The 17965-nt window shown below is 34.3% G+C and overlaps 1 protein-coding gene across 2 annotated transcripts; it reads left to right on the top strand.

Annotated features, from left to right (window-relative positions):
• Positions 1 to 1030: 1030 nt before the first annotated feature.
• LOC127853342 (probable deoxyhypusine synthase) lies at positions 1031 to 13729 on the top strand. Of its 2 annotated transcripts, none has more exons than XM_052387803.1 (9): positions 1031 to 1084; positions 3182 to 3268; positions 4566 to 4675; positions 5124 to 5288; positions 6693 to 6911; positions 7447 to 7639; positions 10133 to 10236; positions 11075 to 11200; positions 11762 to 13729. In XM_052387803.1, the coding sequence occupies exons 1-9, from the start codon at positions 1066 to 1068 to the stop codon at positions 11867 to 11869; spliced, it is 1131 nt and encodes a 376-aa protein (XP_052243763.1). In that variant the 5' UTR covers positions 1031 to 1065; the 3' UTR covers positions 11870 to 13729. The 2 variants fall into 2 exon arrangements, with proteins under 2 accessions (XP_052243763.1, XP_052243754.1); XM_052387794.1 differs by having other exon boundaries at positions 3179 to 3268.
• The last annotated feature ends 4236 nt before the right edge of the window (positions 13730 to 17965 follow it).

Below are 17965 nucleotides of genomic sequence, written 5' to 3'. Positions count from 1 at the left end.
TTGCGGTGACGAAAGTCGTTTCCACGCTGGGCTGAATCACGTTGATGAGTGGCGGAAGGCAGTAATCGCGCTAGACGTAGTGTATATGTGGTCAGTCCAGCGTCCGGTCTCGAGATTCGTGTCACCTATGTCGTACTTCGTGTGTCTTCAAATTTAAGATCGTTATTTTGATGAAACTGTGTCATATTGGTTATATTGATAATAGCTAAGCCGAGTTCAAATGTTGGTTACGTCAGTCTAAAACAAGATTATATAATGTCAAATAATTGAAAACCTTGTTATCATGCTAAAGGCCTGTCGTATGTTCACTTTTCTTGAAGCGTTTCCAGAATGTTCATTTTTAGAATAACTAAGCCTAATTGAAATCTGGGCTACTTGCGTTCAAAAAACAAGTTCAATGAGTCATATCTTAAAGTATTGGAAAAGTTTGAATCTTTACGATAAGCATACAGAAACCTCAAATCTTAGATCAACCTTATAACCACTCTAGAAACCATATGTATATCTCATTATCTATGAAACTTGGTCAAAATGTCCCTATACTTTAATAGACATATGGTATTGACATTTCGAAAAGGACTGCATTTTATGGAATAATTGTAAACCTTTTTTAATTCGTGCAAATGATAGCATTAAACTTGATTTTTTTGTTAAGAATAATTGTAAGGATAAATATGTTTATTATCAATGTAGTACTGTTTTCTTTTGAAGCCCCCCCCCCCCCCTATGAAAGCGGCCGTAATGGCGGGCGGGCGGAAAGGGCGGACGAGCGGGCGAGTGGTCAGCGTGATATATTTGTGTTTAGCATATTTTTGTCGAGAATGGATGGGTCTAAGAACTTGCCATAAGTGATAATCATGATTGGATGTTCAGTAAAGTTAGGACACCTAAACTTGAATCTTTTGTTCCAGCGCAGGTGGATTTTTATATACAATGTATTTATTCATTTGATTTGTTCAATAAAATTGCGATTTTAATTCAGTTTATTTCGTTTATTAATAGCTGAATCAAGTTTTTTCTTATTTTTCAGTTCTTGACAATTTCCTAGCGTAACGTTGAACAACAATGGAAAAAAATCCTAACGGTAAACACATTTTAAATGTTGTTACTACTGGTTTCTTCTGTTGGAATATCATTTATTATATGGATATATATCTTTACAATAAGGTGATCATAGAAATTAAATTTAACTGGTATGCTTATATTTAATAACATATTTGCAAATGATCCATATCCGTAATTCTTTATGGAATACCATAATAAACTGTTTTTTATACAGTCCTTTTTTTAAACCTGATCCAAAAACTTTCAACGACTGTTTAAAAGCTAACCATATGTTAATTTGAGCTCACATGGCCACAACGTCCTCATTCTGACATTTCTTTTGATCGCTTTGATGACGTTGTTCTTCGTTCGTCAATCGTCGTGCTATGTCTTCATTTATCTTGTGAAAACTCTTTAGGTCTATGTATTTTCTCTTGGTCTGGTCCGGATAATTGACCAAATGATCGCATCGCTCATGATCAGTGTACGAAATAGGTTTTAAGGATAAAAGTTAGATCAGTATGCAAAATAAATGCAAAAGCACTTAATATATCACACGTTGTTCTATCTTACTGAATGTCAGAATACGTATTGTAATCAAATTCGTCCTCTCCAAATCGTGACCGCCAGAGGTCGGGACATTTTTGTATATGACTGCAGTGAAAGTTTTGGAACATTCTGGGAGTCTCCACTGATCATATAATTACAAAAACTATCATTTCCCTATCTTGTCTGAGCTCGTATGTGGCTTCGAAATGTTGAAAAACATAAACGACATATCGTATTTTACATGGCATAATGAAACATTTTCAAATTAAAGAATCAAAACATTTGAAACAATCTTGGCTCTTTATGATATTTTATGTCCCCCAGTCTACACTGAGAGACATATTGTTTTTTCCCTGTCTGTTTTTTGGTTGGTTTGTTGGTTTGTTTGCGTCAAACTTTAACATTGGCCATAACTTTTGCAATATTGAAGATAGCAATTTTGATATTTGGCATTCGTGTGTATCTCATGGAGCTGCACAATTTAAGTGGTGAAAGGTAAAGGTCATCCTTCAAAGTCAAAGGTCAAATATATGGGGGACATAATGTTTATAATGTTATCACATCATGTTTAAAAATTCGGTCCTATTTTAACGAAGGATCAGAAGTGGCATTAATTACACAATAACGCATATAGTTGCAGTTCCTTCAAATCTCACTTTAGCGACCTTTGGTCTGAGCCATCTAGTGGTAGCCATTTAAAATTGACTATATACTGTTTTAACCCCTCCAGAGTCGATATATATTTATATTGTCCTGGATATCATACGCCATTTCAGCTACTCATTGTATAATTTTGCCTGGACCTCGTACTGTGTTACGAGTTCACCATTGGCAGAGTCATACATACAGAACGCATACGATTTCAGTAGCTTATTTTACGGAACTTCTTACTAAATAGGTGCAGATGTCATTGTCCATTCCAAATTAATTCATAATGTTTTACCAGCTCCTGATGTCAGTTTTTAACAACTTTCCATAAACCTCATACTATTTTGCCAGCTTCGGATAAGAGTTTTCCGAACCATATACTGTTTTACCATCTGAATAGGTCATTTCTGACTATTTTGATAAACCTTTTATTGTTTGTTGGTCATCTTCTGCAGCCATTTTACTGAGCACTATTCCAAGACCTAAGCTATCATATTTTTTATCAGTTCTAGAGACCATTTTACTGACCATTATTCTTAGACCTGGTATATCACTGCTTTAATAGTTCTAGTGGCCATTTTACCGACCATTATTCTCAAACCTATGTTATCATAGTCTGTATCATTTCTGGAAGCCATATTACCGACTTTTATTCTAAAACCTAAGTAATAATATTATTTATCATTTCTAGAGGCCATTTTACCGACCAATATTCTCAGACCTAAGTTATCATATTCTTTGTAAGTTCTAGATGCCATTTTACCGACCATTTTTCCTAGACCTAGTCCTTTCACTGCTTTTACAGTTCAGAAGCCGTTTTTATGATCCTTATTCACGAATCTCATACTTTTTGCCAGTTTTTAAATGCATGAATAAAATTTCTTCTCTTGACGGAAGAATTGGTCAAAAAGGTAAAGGTAAATCAATACTTTTTCAGCAGAGAATGGTAATATGCCACCTAGTCTAGCCACTGATGCTGTTCTGCTGAAAAGTGAGGCTATTCCAAACGGGACACCTATTATTAAAGGTATGGAGCCGCTAACAGAAACCGCTCTTTTCAAGAATAAAACGAGCAAGACAGATAGTACTTTCAGTGCACAAAGAATTGCAAACCCAACTTGGATGTATATACAATTGAACAGACACTGACAATTAACACATTGTTTTTCTTCATTTATTGACTTTACAATATCTTTCTTCTTGGCTATGGTATAAAGGAATATGTTGCACATTTGACGACGAAATTGCGATACTGCTAAAAAAGGACAATATACAATTGTTATTGGTGAATCAATTCACATTGCGCATCATAAGTTCTCAACAAGATTGGATCAGCATATCAAACTTAAACATGAATATCTTAAGTTCAACCGAACAACACTAACACAGTAATATACCTCAATTAGACGTTTGAGTGAAACTGATGAGATTTTTCGAAAACAAAGTTCACTGTGAACTGGGATGGTATCAACAGCAAAGCTCACTATAATCTGGGCCGGTATCGACAACAAGGCTCACTTATACTGGTTCGGTATCACCAACAAATCTAACTTTAAACTGGGCAAGTATCAACAACAAAGCTCACTATAAACTGGGCCGGTATTAACAACAAAGCTCCCTATAAACTCGGTCGGAATCGACAACAAAGCTCACTATAAACTTGGTCGATATCAACAACGAAGCTCACTATAAACTGGGCCGATATCGACAACAAGGCCCACTATAAACTGTGCAAGTGTCGACAACAAAGCTCCCTTTTAACTGGGTCGGTATTGACAACAAAGCTAACTATAAACTGGGTCGGTATTGACAACAAAGCTCACTGTAAACTGGGTCGGTATGGACAACAAAGCTCGCTATAAAACGGGGCGGTATCGACAACAAATCTCCATATTAACTTGGCCGTAATCGACAACAAAGCTCACTATAAACTGAGCCGGTATCGAAAACAAAGCTCACTATAAATTGGGCCGGTATCGACAACAAAGCTCCTTATTAACTGGGACGGTATTGACAACAAAGTTTACTATAAACTGGGTCGGTATTGACAACAAAGCTCACTATAAACCGGGCCGGTATAAACAAAAAAGCTCACTATAAACTGGGCCGGTATTTGCATAGCTCCTCAGGGGAATCTTCTTTATACGCATTTTTCAGTGCGAATGTTTAAATGTTCTGCTTAAAAAATAATAAGACATTAATTAATTACGAATATTTACTTGTTTTAACCATTTAAACGTAAAAAAAGTTAAAAACACATAATATTCTCGGAAATTTTAAGGAACTTCCTAAAATTAACGCATTTAATCTGTGTGTGTCTTCAGGCTATGACTTCAATGAAGGGTTGGACTACCACAGGCTGTTGCAGACTTACATGACATCAGGATTCCAGGCACAGAACTTTGGCAAAGCAGTGGAAGAGATTAACCGAATGGTTAGGCTTGAATACTTTTTAAATGTTTTTTATGGCAACAATTTGATATAAAAACGGATATAATAACTACTGAACGCTAGCTTAAAAGATTGTAGAACTATTAAACATGCGCTAAGAGTAAAGTGTTTTTTGTTTTATATAAAATTAAACCAATGACAATTTTCGTGCAATCGGAGAAAAAGAAGTCGTAAAATTATTATTTATGAAACATAAATGAAGTAATGCATGCATGAACGTTATTTGTAAAATAATACAGTAAAGCACAAGACGTGTTTTGTAGACGTAACTTCGATTCGATTTTAAAGGGTGTTTCGAAAAAATCTGTTTTCGCTTTTTACAGTTTTTTAACAATCGATTATTATTACCCGAAATGATGGTTATGCATCGTTTTGTTATATAAATATTAAATAGGCAAATGCGGTTGAGTTGTCTCTTTTGTTTTCTCCAGATCTCGTGCAAACTCAGTCCATTGTCCCAGGAACACACAATAGAATGTAACTCCCAGCAAACCTACCGAGAAAAGACAAACTGCACCATCTTTCTCAGCTACACTTCGAACATGATCTCGGCGGGAGTTCGGGAAATTATCCGATTTCTCGTTCAACACAAAATGGTTGGTAGGAGCCGCAACGTTGTGTATGTGTTTAGAAACATGGCATTGATAAAAATACACGCTAGACTCAGTGTGATTTAGGCAAGTCATTAGAGCTTAAACAGCGCTTTTTTATGATCGTTTGCAAAACGTTTTGAGAAGATGCGATGAAAACTGTATTCCTGGGAATGCGAAAATTGCTATTTTTGCATCATGTTTTGCATAAAAATGACAATGAATCTTTAGTACCAGGTGCAAAGTGGCTAGTTATTAAACTGTCTAGAATGTGTCAAAATATTTGCAGAAAGGTTGGATAAAATCAGATGAAAATTGTACGACTTAGAGAGCGGGAATAGTGAATGTGTCTCCCGCCTTATTTCCCATCCACCTGGTCAGCCGCCGATAATGCTCACATAGTGTTTCTTAAATACATACCGTCACAAGGAGGGCGTATTATAACAATAAGCGGAAGACTGAATGACCTTTGAAAAATCCGCGTAAATGAAGTAATCGGGTCCAAAAATAGGGTTAATGTCTAGTAAACCATCGGCAATTGTAGTCGGTGGTTTTTAGTGTGAGCGTTAGCTCACACTAATGTTACAGACCATATTTTGCAAATTAGTATGTGCTTAGAAGCCTTAGGTACGGTATGGAAAGACAACCACTGCCTGTTGCAGCAGACGACAAAATTAATGATATATAGAGCGTATTCTAGAAAAGATAACCACCACACTTGCCTTTAAATACTTCACCACTGGTACACTGCAGAGGGTTGATATGACTAACAGTGTTTGACAGCTTGTGAGACGAGATTGGCAAGTCTAGTGTTTATCATTGAAATCTGTACATATTGGCTGCTTTCAGGAAAAACGGGGCTTAATGCAAGTCAAATAAGATTAGCCTGTGCATACTGATTAGCCTGTGCAATGCGCACAAGCTAATCAAGGACGACATTTTACAACAGAGAACACCTACGGTGCCTTCAGCGCTTTGATTATTTTATGTTTTGTATAAATGTTCTTGAGACGCACAGTATTTTCATCATTGTATAGTCACTCAATTAACCATGCAAAAGCTATTTCCAGTGCTAAGCATAAAAATTTAATGTTGCTGTATTAACAGTTGCAAAATTAGTTACCAGACTTCGTCAAATCTGAATATTTTATCATAATCCCTTTTATCAACCTATAAACTACTCGGTAATTATTATTCCTGATTTTTTCACTAACATAACCAAAATCAAAGTGTTTATTCCCAAACAACAGACATCTGATTTATTGTTCATTAACCGATAAACTGTGATAAATACAGGAAAAAAATGGTGGACTATATATTGAAATTATGTTATTTTCGAATTTACTAGTGATTTTAAGAAATAACTGTTAAGACTTTTGTTAAGACGATACATATAATATCGCACCAAAGGTTGATTGCATAGTCACGACCGCGGGTGGCGTAGAAGAGGACTTCATCAAGTGCATGGCGCCGACTTATATGGGGGATTTCAACCTGAGTGGCAGAATGCTTAGAGACAAGGGTATCAATCGCACAGGAAATCTACTTGTTCCCAACGACAACTACTGCAAGTTTCATGACTGGATGATGCCAATCCTAGACGTTATGTTAGAAGAACAGAAAAGCGTGGTATATTGTTTCTTTAGAAAAAAAAGTTTTTTATTTATGATTTACGTTGAATAACGTGTAAAACAACTATTATAAATATATAAGGTCGCTGTCATTTTTGCGAAAACTTTTAAGGTGTTTTTAATTTGATACATATGCTTTCAATGACAAATGGAGTTATTGTTGCCTGATACGAACATGATGTCATCAATATGAAATGAGATTCTAAAACATTTTCCATTAGAAAAGTCATGATGACTTCCGGAAACGCTTATTCGATAGGCATATGAATAGGTTGAATAGTACCTTACAACTATAGTGACGCATTTAAAAAATAATAATTTTCGACGTAACTCATATTGTTTGTGTATTGATATTGACCATAAAAAGATGTCATAACACAACTAGATTAATGTAAACTTTTAATAACTATACCAATGACGTAACATTCTTCATGTGTTGGGTATTCGGCCAATGCCCAAAATAATGAATGTTTCTAATGTTGAGTATATGCATCTATTTTAAAGATTAGTTTACATATTCGTCCTGCATTAAGGGTACACTATGGACGCCGTCTCGTATGATAGACCGCTTGGGCAAGGAGATCAATCACCCGGACTCTGTTTACTACTGGGCCCACAAGAACAGCATTCCCGTGTTCTCTCCGGCACTCACAGACGGCTCCTTGGGGGATCAGTTCTTCTTTCATTCCTTCAAAAAACCCGGTCTCGTACTAGACATCATAGAAGGTAAATACTTTAGCAGACAAGTATTTTAAACGTCTTAGATACTAGTAAGGAACGAATAAATATCATACAATTTTAACAGTATTATAAATGATTTAAATATGACTAATATTCGAATGCATTACCTTCTGTATAGATTAAAGTTACACATATTATACTGTATAAAACATAACTAAATCAAATGGGCAACATTTTGTGAAGTAACATGTTCTGATTTCTTTAATTGCCCTACTCAATATTCAAACGGCGCAAACATAGCATAACGGTGAGTGTTTCTTATACCCACTTTTTTATAACAAGCAAGTAAAAACGTATATTTCATAACGATCTGTTTTTTCCTTTTGGCCTGGGGCAATATTTTTAAGTGTAATTTAACGACATTTGGAAAGTGTTAACAAAAGCGCCTTCTCGACTTTGAGAACACCATTCAACTGTTTTGAAAAGTTATAGAGAATGCATGGTTGGTGCCGAGATGGAGAAAGTTTATCCGGTGAGGCTTAGAAAAAGAAAATAGGGCGAGCTTTAGCGAGCCCTATTTCTTTTTTCGGGCCGAACCGGATAAACTTTCTCCATCTCGGCACCAACCATGTATTCGATTTATCCTGCTTCATGCCGTTGACACATTTTATCAAAGACAAATGATTAATTTACATAACAATATAATTATTCTTGTCGGGCCTCCTACATTCCTGACGACCGAATAACTACCGATTGTAGAATGTGATATTTTTCTTGGTAAAAAAATGAAATCAAAATGCATCAGCAAAACAAAAACTAAATTTTATTTACCTTAATGACAACTTTAATCCTTTGCTTATAACAATAAATGTACAACGATATACACATTCATTGTCTGTTCTTCCATCCCTTTGTCGGAATCCATTTTCTGTTTTTCCATCTCTATTATCGGAATGTATTTTAAACCACACTCTTTTTTGATAGCGTTTGTATCGAATGCTTACCATTCTGACCCAAAACCCGATTAACGAAACCGTAATCCTGTCGTAGCGAATTATTTTATTCCTATCGAAGTTAACACTTATGAATGACAAACACACACTCCGAAAATCGTTTATGATTCGTTCGATGCTTTAAAATATTAAAAAATACTGTTAAAATCACCACGTCAAAATTGTTGTCCCTAAAATCCTGAGAGAAACTAGATAGTATGTTTTGTCAGAGAAATGACGTCACACTAGATACGTCAAAAATTGCGTAATCAAGTAAATGAACATGATAAATACGGAAGTCTGGATCGGCAATATATTTTTAAGAAGATAAAAATGATGATATATAATATAACGATAACTTTCATGATGCGTTCCAATAAATTTCAAAGGTCAAATATTAGAACATGTTAATCGGCGCGTATGAATACATACTTACGGTTAGATCACGGTCACGTGATGTACTGCCGGATATCAACTAGTTTATCCGACCCTGCTTTATTTGGTCAATGTTTGCAACTGAGGCAGGATAAAATGAGATATCTTCACATTACTGTATCGAAATATAACTATGCCAACTATACATTTTGCGAAGATGTTTTAGCTACATATTAAGGTTAGAAATAAAAATGATATTGTTTGAGCTTTTAAAATAACATAACAAAACCGTTATATATGAAGAAAAACGCGTGTATCTTCAAATGTTTCATTTTGCGTATTTCTTTTTTAAACGAATTTAGTATTCAATACTCGTGTGGGGTATCCGTAAAATGCTGTTAATAAAGCTCAATCTACACAGTCTGCTTTTGCTAACGTCACCACGAAAACCACTTATACACATCTCGGTCGTGGACGTGAGACAAAAAGTTCCAAACAATGACTGTTGTGTATCTATTATATGCAAATGCTGTATATATCTTGCAAGTACAATATATTTCAATAACACGTTTGATCATAAAACCGCTGCGGATCCCTTGATTGAAAGAGTACAAACTTTACCCGAAAAAAAAACACAGTTTCAATCATACCAAAATGCATACTTTCTGTCTGGTCGTCCTTGGTACCTGCTACTTGGAAAACAGAAGCCAGGATCACTACTTAATTGGTGAATACAGATTAGATTATTTGGCGAGGATAAAGAGAGGTAACATAGAAGTTTTAAAGAGCGATTTATTTTAAGTTTCCGAACAAATAAACTGACCTATATTCGACCTTAGCAAGGTATTCAATTTATCGCATCATTTCCGCATATGTTTGTCGTACTTTAGAACAAAGCCAATTAAAACATAAAAAAAAGAAAATGCATCCATGAAATTATGCTCAAAGATATCCATATGAAGAGGGAAAAGATGGAAATAGAACTTGTTTTAACCATTGTATATTATAATTTCGATACCTGAGAAGTAATGTGCACATTAAGGTGCAGGTTTATATTACATATCACTAATTTATCAAGCATACATGAGTTATCATGGATTCATAAGCTACTCGTCCACGGATAAGTTCATAATCCAAATATTTCCACTAAATTTGTGAATTTAATTTGCAGACATAAGAGCCATTAACTCCATAGCAATCCAGTCATCAAACACGGGGATGATCATTGTTGGAGCAGGATTGATTAAACACCACACGTGCAACGCCAATATGATGGTAAATGTGAATACGTACCACAATTGCAATGCTAATCTTATAATAAATGCGATGAAGCATCAAAATATGATAAAACATATCGAATTGTAAATTTGACAAAGAAACGAACATTTTATTCCAATCTAATGATAACAGCGATTGAGCAACACACGTACAATGTAAATAAATTGGTAATATTATTTTGCAACACAGTTATCATGCCAGTCAGATGATTTATACGTTTAAGAAACACACACTGTCAATGTGAAATCGCATGTGCAACCGCAACGCGATCGAAATGAAAATAGTCAACACAAATTAAGTATCAAGCTGATGGTTAATGTTATGAAGTATCACACATAAAATGCCTATAAAATAACATAAAAAAACTGAACATCGCCTTCCGGGTTTATTGAAAATTAAATTTCTTCTTTAAACACTCGCATACATGCGATGAATTTTAAAATAGTTACACTATTTTACAAAAGCGATCAGAGGGTACAATGTGGTGTATGATTTCACGAAAATTACAGGTAGAGTTCGATCCTAACTAAAGCATGATTATTGTGTCAACAAAACATTTTTTTTTAACTTTCTCATTCCGTATCATTATCTGCATTGATACAAAAAGAAGTGATTTTGTCAAGTAGCTGAGCTATTTATTGTTTCCATGTTGCCCAATAACATCTCGTGATATTTTCTGAAAAGAAATATATTTTTCCTGCCTATTAAGTTGAAAGTTATTTGCATAATTTAAGTGTTTGCTAAAATACCCCACTTATCTGGGGAAAGCCTCTTATAACAAACCTGACTCCAGATAAAAAAACACAACCACAATTTTTTTCATGCTTGGTTTCAGAGAAATGGTGCAGACTTTGCTGTCTACCTGAACACGTCGTCGGAGTTTGATGGTAGTGACTCGGGCGCGAGCCCAGACGAGGCCGTGTCATGGGGCAAGATACGGAAAACCGCCACACCCGTAAAGGTGAAGAAAAAATACGTATTCTATGGTTTAATCATAACCCAAGCCCGAAGTTCGAAGCATGGGGGAGGGAGAGGGGCGGCTTTTACAGTTGCATAACACAACTATATCTATGAAAATAATTTGCCAGGGGTTATAGGTTGATTATAAAAAATACAATTACAACTGAGGCTATTCAAGTAGACTCAGTTTTCACTGTAGTCACAAGTTAAAATAATTGTATGCCTGAACAATTATCAAAGGGGGGGGATGTTTGACAGGAATTTGCAAGCAAATGCTGATAATAACATACAAGTGGCCGGTAGACCTAATAGTAATATAGTATAAAAATAATTATAATAAACCTGACAGTGCACAATTATGTATTACCCTAATCACAAAGTCATCTTAAAGGGCCATTATAGTAAATGTGCAGTGTCTGACTTCGGTATTGTTTGATATTTCATTCGCGTTCTTCTTGTGCGACAATTTAGCCCATTTGCTTTTGTGTTTCAATATTAAAAATTTTAATTTTATGTCATGGTTGATTTTCTATATATTATATTTTATTATCTGATATTTCAGATTTGTGCCGAAGCATCGTTGGTGTTCCCACTGCTAATCGCGGAGACATTTGTACGACGACAACAAGAATTCAAAAATTTCAGAGTTACTTTGGCAGCTGAGAATTAAGATACGCTGGAGTCAAGAGATTCAAAAGCTGTGTCAACTGATAAAATATGAATCAATCAGCATGAACTTGAATTAAACCTTTTCGAGGAAGCATAATTATTCCTTTGGAGGTTTGTGGACTCGTGGTAATGGGATCCTGACGTTACCCTTTTCTCTGTTTTGTCTCTGTTCTGTCTAGCTGATCTTTCTAATCTATGGTTACTGTGCATGTTGTTTTTTTACGTAGATCTAGTACTTATAGTGTACGTTTTAGATTTTATTGTTTCATTAATTGTCTTATAGCTATACACATAGGGTAGTTTTATAGTGTCTTGTTGATCTTTCTAATATATGGTTACTGTGCATGTTTTTACGTAGTACTTATAGTATAGGTATACTAGAGTAGTGTTATAGTATAATTTAGAAGTTTTGATCGATTTCTTTGGAACAGTGTTGCAAAATGTATTCGTATCTGCGATACGTCATATGTTCTTATGTAAAGCGCATTTGAACGTGCATTCTTGCATGAAAAGGGCGCTATATAAATCCGGTATAATAGCAATTATAATAATAATAATAATAATAATAATAATAATAATAATAATAATAATAATAATAATAACAATAATAATAATAATAATAATAATAATATTAAGGGTTTCCTGATGTTAAGGGATGTTAAGATCCTAATTGAAAGATGGGCCTAAACATGGTTGATAAAATTTAATATATTTATGTCGGCATCACTTGTTATATCGCGTAAAGGGACAAACCTATCATATTCCTATTCATATGTACGATACTCCATAGTCACAATCATTTAGGCTTCATTCTGCCAAATGATGGAAGCTGACATCAACAAATTTGGTGTTTAACAGTATAGGCCTGGTCACGGATGAACATTTTAAACAAGCTTTGTTTTCGCCTTGATCGAAGATCTCTTAAAATAATTTCTTTCACGTTTATTCGACTTATTCTAGAATATGCCGATGTTGTATGGGATAATTGTATGTATAAAACAAGGTTAAATACACTTCAAACTGAAGCTTCCCGCATTTTTCTCCAGCTGTGTCAATCTTATGTCCTCAAGATTACTTCCTTACGATGGTTGCTGGGGAAACTCTTGGCACAAGAAGGTGCAAGTAGAAACTCGTTTTTATCTTCAAAATGGCCCAAGATCTAAGTCCAGTATTTTGTCCTTACTTTCTCCACAATCAGTTGGCGAGCTTTTTAACAAATCTTTACGTAATTCAACCCACTTAGATGTTGCTCGGGATATGACTTCTCTGTATCAACATTCCTTCTTGTCCTCAACAATTTCTACTTCGAATTCACTTCCAGACAAAACAAAGCCTGTTGATAACATATATGGTTTTTAAAAAGCCCTTGATTTTAACCAATCACGTAGTAATACATTGTTATATTATTGTAAGCAAATACAGCAAGTGCTGCACATACGTCTCAGAACACACTATAGTTTTCTCAATTAACATAAATATATTAGAAATCTGGTTCCATCGCAACTTTGTCGATTCGGAAAAATAGAAGACACTACTCATTTTTCACTAGTCTGTCCAATACATGCAATTAGAAAATTAACTTCCTTGATAACTATAAAACTACACACGAAATAAATAACTAGCGGTTCTCTATGTTCCAAATAATTTCTTTAATTCTAACTACATCAACATTGTTTTTCTTCTTAATAAATTGTAACAATGAAAATAAACTTTGGATCCACTTATACTCACAAATATGTTAAACCTTTATTTATTAACCATTGTTTTGTTGTTAAAACGGACATCACCGTCACTATGTTTGTAAATATATTACTGAGGAAATCAACCATACTAACTCAGATAACGTTCCAATGCTATAAGATATGTGTAACCTTTGTTGGTATCATATTCTGAAATAAACCTCAAATTCAAAATTAACGTTTTTAAGTTATTAAATTCAAAATAAAGATGTAAGAACTGTTCAGTTCTTTCTTTACTCGAACGTCACATATACACTGCGTGAAATGTTCGCTAACAAGTACACGTTTATTAAAGTGCATAAAAGTGTTCGTATATACAAATATCCTCAAAGCAGCCTATTGCATGAATAAAGTGTATTCATTCAGGTCTGCTGGCGTTATGTTAAAGGGGCCTTTTCACAGATTTTGGCATGTTTTGAAGTTTGTAATTAAATGCTTTATATTGATAAATTTTAACATTGGATATAAAAAGCTCCAGTAAAAAATCAAGAATAAAATTAAAAGTAGAAAAAAGTAACCCCCAGTAGGGCTCGAACCACTGACCCCTTGAGTCCTGGATTTAAAAAAAGTCTCCCAAAAAGACCGCTCGGCCATCCTTCCGGATGCAATGATAGGTGTATTTTATACTTAATATAACCAATCCTCGAAGTTTCAAAAAATATCACGACAACAGAAATCTCCAAATGATTAATTTTGTTTCGCGTTGCAACGCTTTTTAATTGTCGGGTTTTTAAATCGTCAAAAGATGCATATGATGGCTATGTTAGAGCATGGTAAATGTTCAGTATTACTGTTTCCTCATAAATATCATAACTAAAACGAAAATTTGCAAATCTGTAACAACTTTTTTCAATTTTGTCAATTTACCCAAACGTGAAAAGGCCCCTTTAAGGTCATCTAATGTGAAAAGCTGAGTTAAACAGCTATGCCAAAAGACCGTCCACCCCACAGGTGGTTAACGTGTGGCTATGGTAATAATTAGTTAAAACATCATTTTGAATGAAAACTAATCAAATTATAACGAGAAGAATTCACTATCAAATACAACACGTAGGTAGTCTACTCAAATGATCCGTTCATAAGGAGCATCGCTTTGAATAGCCATTACTTCATCAATTCAGCAGCGCTTTCAATAAACTCGGTCTTATTAAAAACAAAAAAGAATCTCCTTTCTGGAAATTTGCATATATTTCAATATTTTAAAAATTGCTGGGTAAAATTTTAAGAAATAGCACGGTCGACGAAATGACCCGATCCAAAACTGAAATATTCACGGAGTTAAGGAAATTTTCTCTGCACAATTCACGGACCTCGGTACTATAATTCCATAGAACGTATGAAAAAAAAACATTTTTACCGTTCTTGCCGTTAATTTATGCAAAACTAACTGTCCAGCCCTTTTTGTAACCTTAGTTTACAGGTACATAGCATTGTGTACACACCGGTCTTACTGACAATAACGTAGTGACGTCACCATCTATGTATAGAATGGGTACATAGTGTTTAACTGGCCGACAATTTAAATACACGAGCGATTTCATTGGTCCAACGCGAAGGTTTGTCTCAGCAAATTCGATCAAGTCATTCACATGCGTTGTAACGTTCAAAAAGCATTTAAAAATCGGCCTGCAACATTTTATGACATCGTTTTTCGAGTAATGTTTCGCCTATTTAAATGACACAATATAACAAAATTAAAACTATCTTTTATTGCGTTTGTTTAGTGCTGTGCATGCTACACGTGAAACATAGAAGGAACAAAACAGAGCAACAAAAGACCATTACCTCATGTATAAAGAATAAGTAACAATTGCCGTTATAGAAAGGAATCGATAAAACGTATTCATTGTCTTCTTTTCTATTGTTTAACTATTAGTGAATATACTGTTATTGTTTCGGATGACGATTTAAAAAATCATCAATTACCAAAATGCATTTAAATCGATGCGGCGATTAACCATTTTTACTTATTTATCCACGTTCATTGTATGTTAAATGAAGACGTTGACTGGACGAGTCCAGAGTGATTGAACACATATTTATTTCCCAATATAGAAATGCAATATATTTTCATGAAAGCTTTCTACACAAAAACACAGTTTGAAGAATTATGTGTGATTTCCATAAAGCTTCAGAACATGAGAAAAATGAAATGGAAATTATCGCATTTGTATCCGGTATTTATATTTCTGGAATCGTTTATTTAAGGATGATACATATTTCCGAATGTAATATTTCGACAACAATCACATTAACATATTAGTGTTTTCTGGAGACAGGACCTTAGAATAAGACTAATGTGTGGGGAGGGAACTTAAATAAATGTTATTATGTAAAGAAACGGGCAGCGAACTTGAACACAATTGTTGCTTTTTCATGACTGGGGTCATAGGTGTGCTCGAATCTGTTGAACAGTTCGCAGTTCTGCGTCGCCTTTTCGAACTGTGCTGTCACACACATTTGTTCCGTTCGACGCAGACAGATGAACGCGCACTCGATGCTGCTCCCCACCTTGAAGACTGTACTTTCAGGGGTATTCAACATGGTTACACCAGCGATAACGCGGAAGTCTGAAACACACACAAGGAAAGCATAGTTTACAAGAAGTGAATCTTGTCTACTTTATCCAGGATATACATGTTAAGTATTCTTGTCTTCACCTTGTTTCAAAATGAGTGATCAGCAATTTGTGTTATCTTCTGCAATTATGTTTAGTGTTATATGAACGTATTAACTGCATTCATACACCTGTATCTAGACTGAATGCATTATATCAAACAAATATATGTACTTACAGTAATCATCAGTGACAAGATACCATTGTTTTATAGTTAACCAAACATTTACTTGTTATATCGTTATTATTAGGCTTATCCTTACGAGGTATCCTTGGTTAGAGGTGTCCTTTGATATCGACCTCGCAGACTGTGAGTTGTTCGTTTTGTGGATTCCCCTGTAGCGTGACATATCGATATGGTCCCTTGTCAGCGGGACTCCACATGGCTGGGTTTTGTGTTGATATGCTCATGATGCTCTCTGCCTCTTTGTTTTCTTTTGTCAGGCCCAGATCGATTTTATATGATTTGGGAACAACTGCATTAAAATAAGGGAGATTTATCCCAGTGAATCAACACTTACAAAAGACATTGAACTATGGAACGCCACTTATATATTATACACAAGTGTATGATGGGATTTGTTTATCTTACACCATTGAAACTAAATATTAAAAGCAGTCTTCCAAGAAATCCAAGAAAAGTTACAAATTCCTAATTATATTTTAAGATGCGATTTTCAGACAGAATTTCATTTTAAATAGATGATCAAGCCCTGAATTTAATGCTTATTATATACTTGGACACACCCTTAATGGCTAGGTTTGCGATAGTAGCAGAGAGTTTTTCTATTTAAACCTGAGCATAATATATTTAATGCATCCTGTTTGCTTATTTTAGCATTCTAAAGGGCAAAAATATATATGAAAATATGTAAAACATGAATTGGTTTATATTATTTAATATATTCACTATTTTGTTTTGTTGATCACTTTTAGTTTAATTTTATTTACACGTAAAAAATGTTATTTGTTTCCACTAACCCGGATTGACCCGGGTGTGAATGTCCAGCCTACGCTATACTTGGAATTCTGTATAAAGTTTTCAATTATCTGAGCTTATCCGCACATGCTAAATAAACCAACAATTAAGTTTGAGATAATCATTTCGATGGGTTCCACGCTGTGTTTCGGGATATACTATACTCCGGAAAAAAATACACGTTCATGCATACGTTAATAACTAATGAAATTAGTAACTGAATAAAGAATTTAAAAAAATAACTAGGAAAAAGTTTTGGTTCCCGTGTACCACACCACACACCCCAAATCGGACGGACAAATGTACATTTTAGTACACACTATCTATCCCTCTATCATTCGTAGCCGGGGCTTTCATAACGTTTAGTGTTTGTGAAACAAGAAGATGAGAAGCAATACAGTAAAAATATCTTGTTGATTGTGTGTAATACAGTGAAAAGCAAATATATATATATATATATTAAACATATATATATATATATATATATATATATATATTATATATATATCTATATATATATATATATATTATATATATATATATATATATATATCTATATATATCTGTTTACTATCTAATATATATCTCTCTATATCTATATATCTTCTATATCTATATATCTCTATATCTATATCATAATCTCATCCTATATATCTATTCTTTATATATCTCTCTCTATATATCTCAATCTTATATATAGAAACATAAGCTTCTCTTCTCTCATTGTTTATTGTCGAATAAGCCGAGGTCGGGGAAATTATA

Source organism: Dreissena polymorpha, chromosome 1 (genome assembly GCF_020536995.1).
Source record: "Dreissena polymorpha isolate Duluth1 chromosome 1, UMN_Dpol_1.0, whole genome shotgun sequence".
Lineage (NCBI taxonomy): Eukaryota > Metazoa > Mollusca > Bivalvia > Myida > Dreissenidae > Dreissena > Dreissena polymorpha.
This window is presented reverse-complemented; position numbering and strand designations above follow the sequence as displayed.

Bases quoted from the DNA above. Each gene is read 5' to 3' on its own strand.
- LOC127853342 (XM_052387794.1), top strand. The intron at 5,289-6,692 runs GTTGGTAGGAGC...ATCGCACCAAAG, and splicing joins TTCTCGTTCAACACAAAATG to GTTGATTGCATAGTCACGAC. The intron at 7,640-10,132 runs GTAAATACTTTA...TTTAATTTGCAG, and splicing joins CGTACTAGACATCATAGAAG to ACATAAGAGCCATTAACTCC.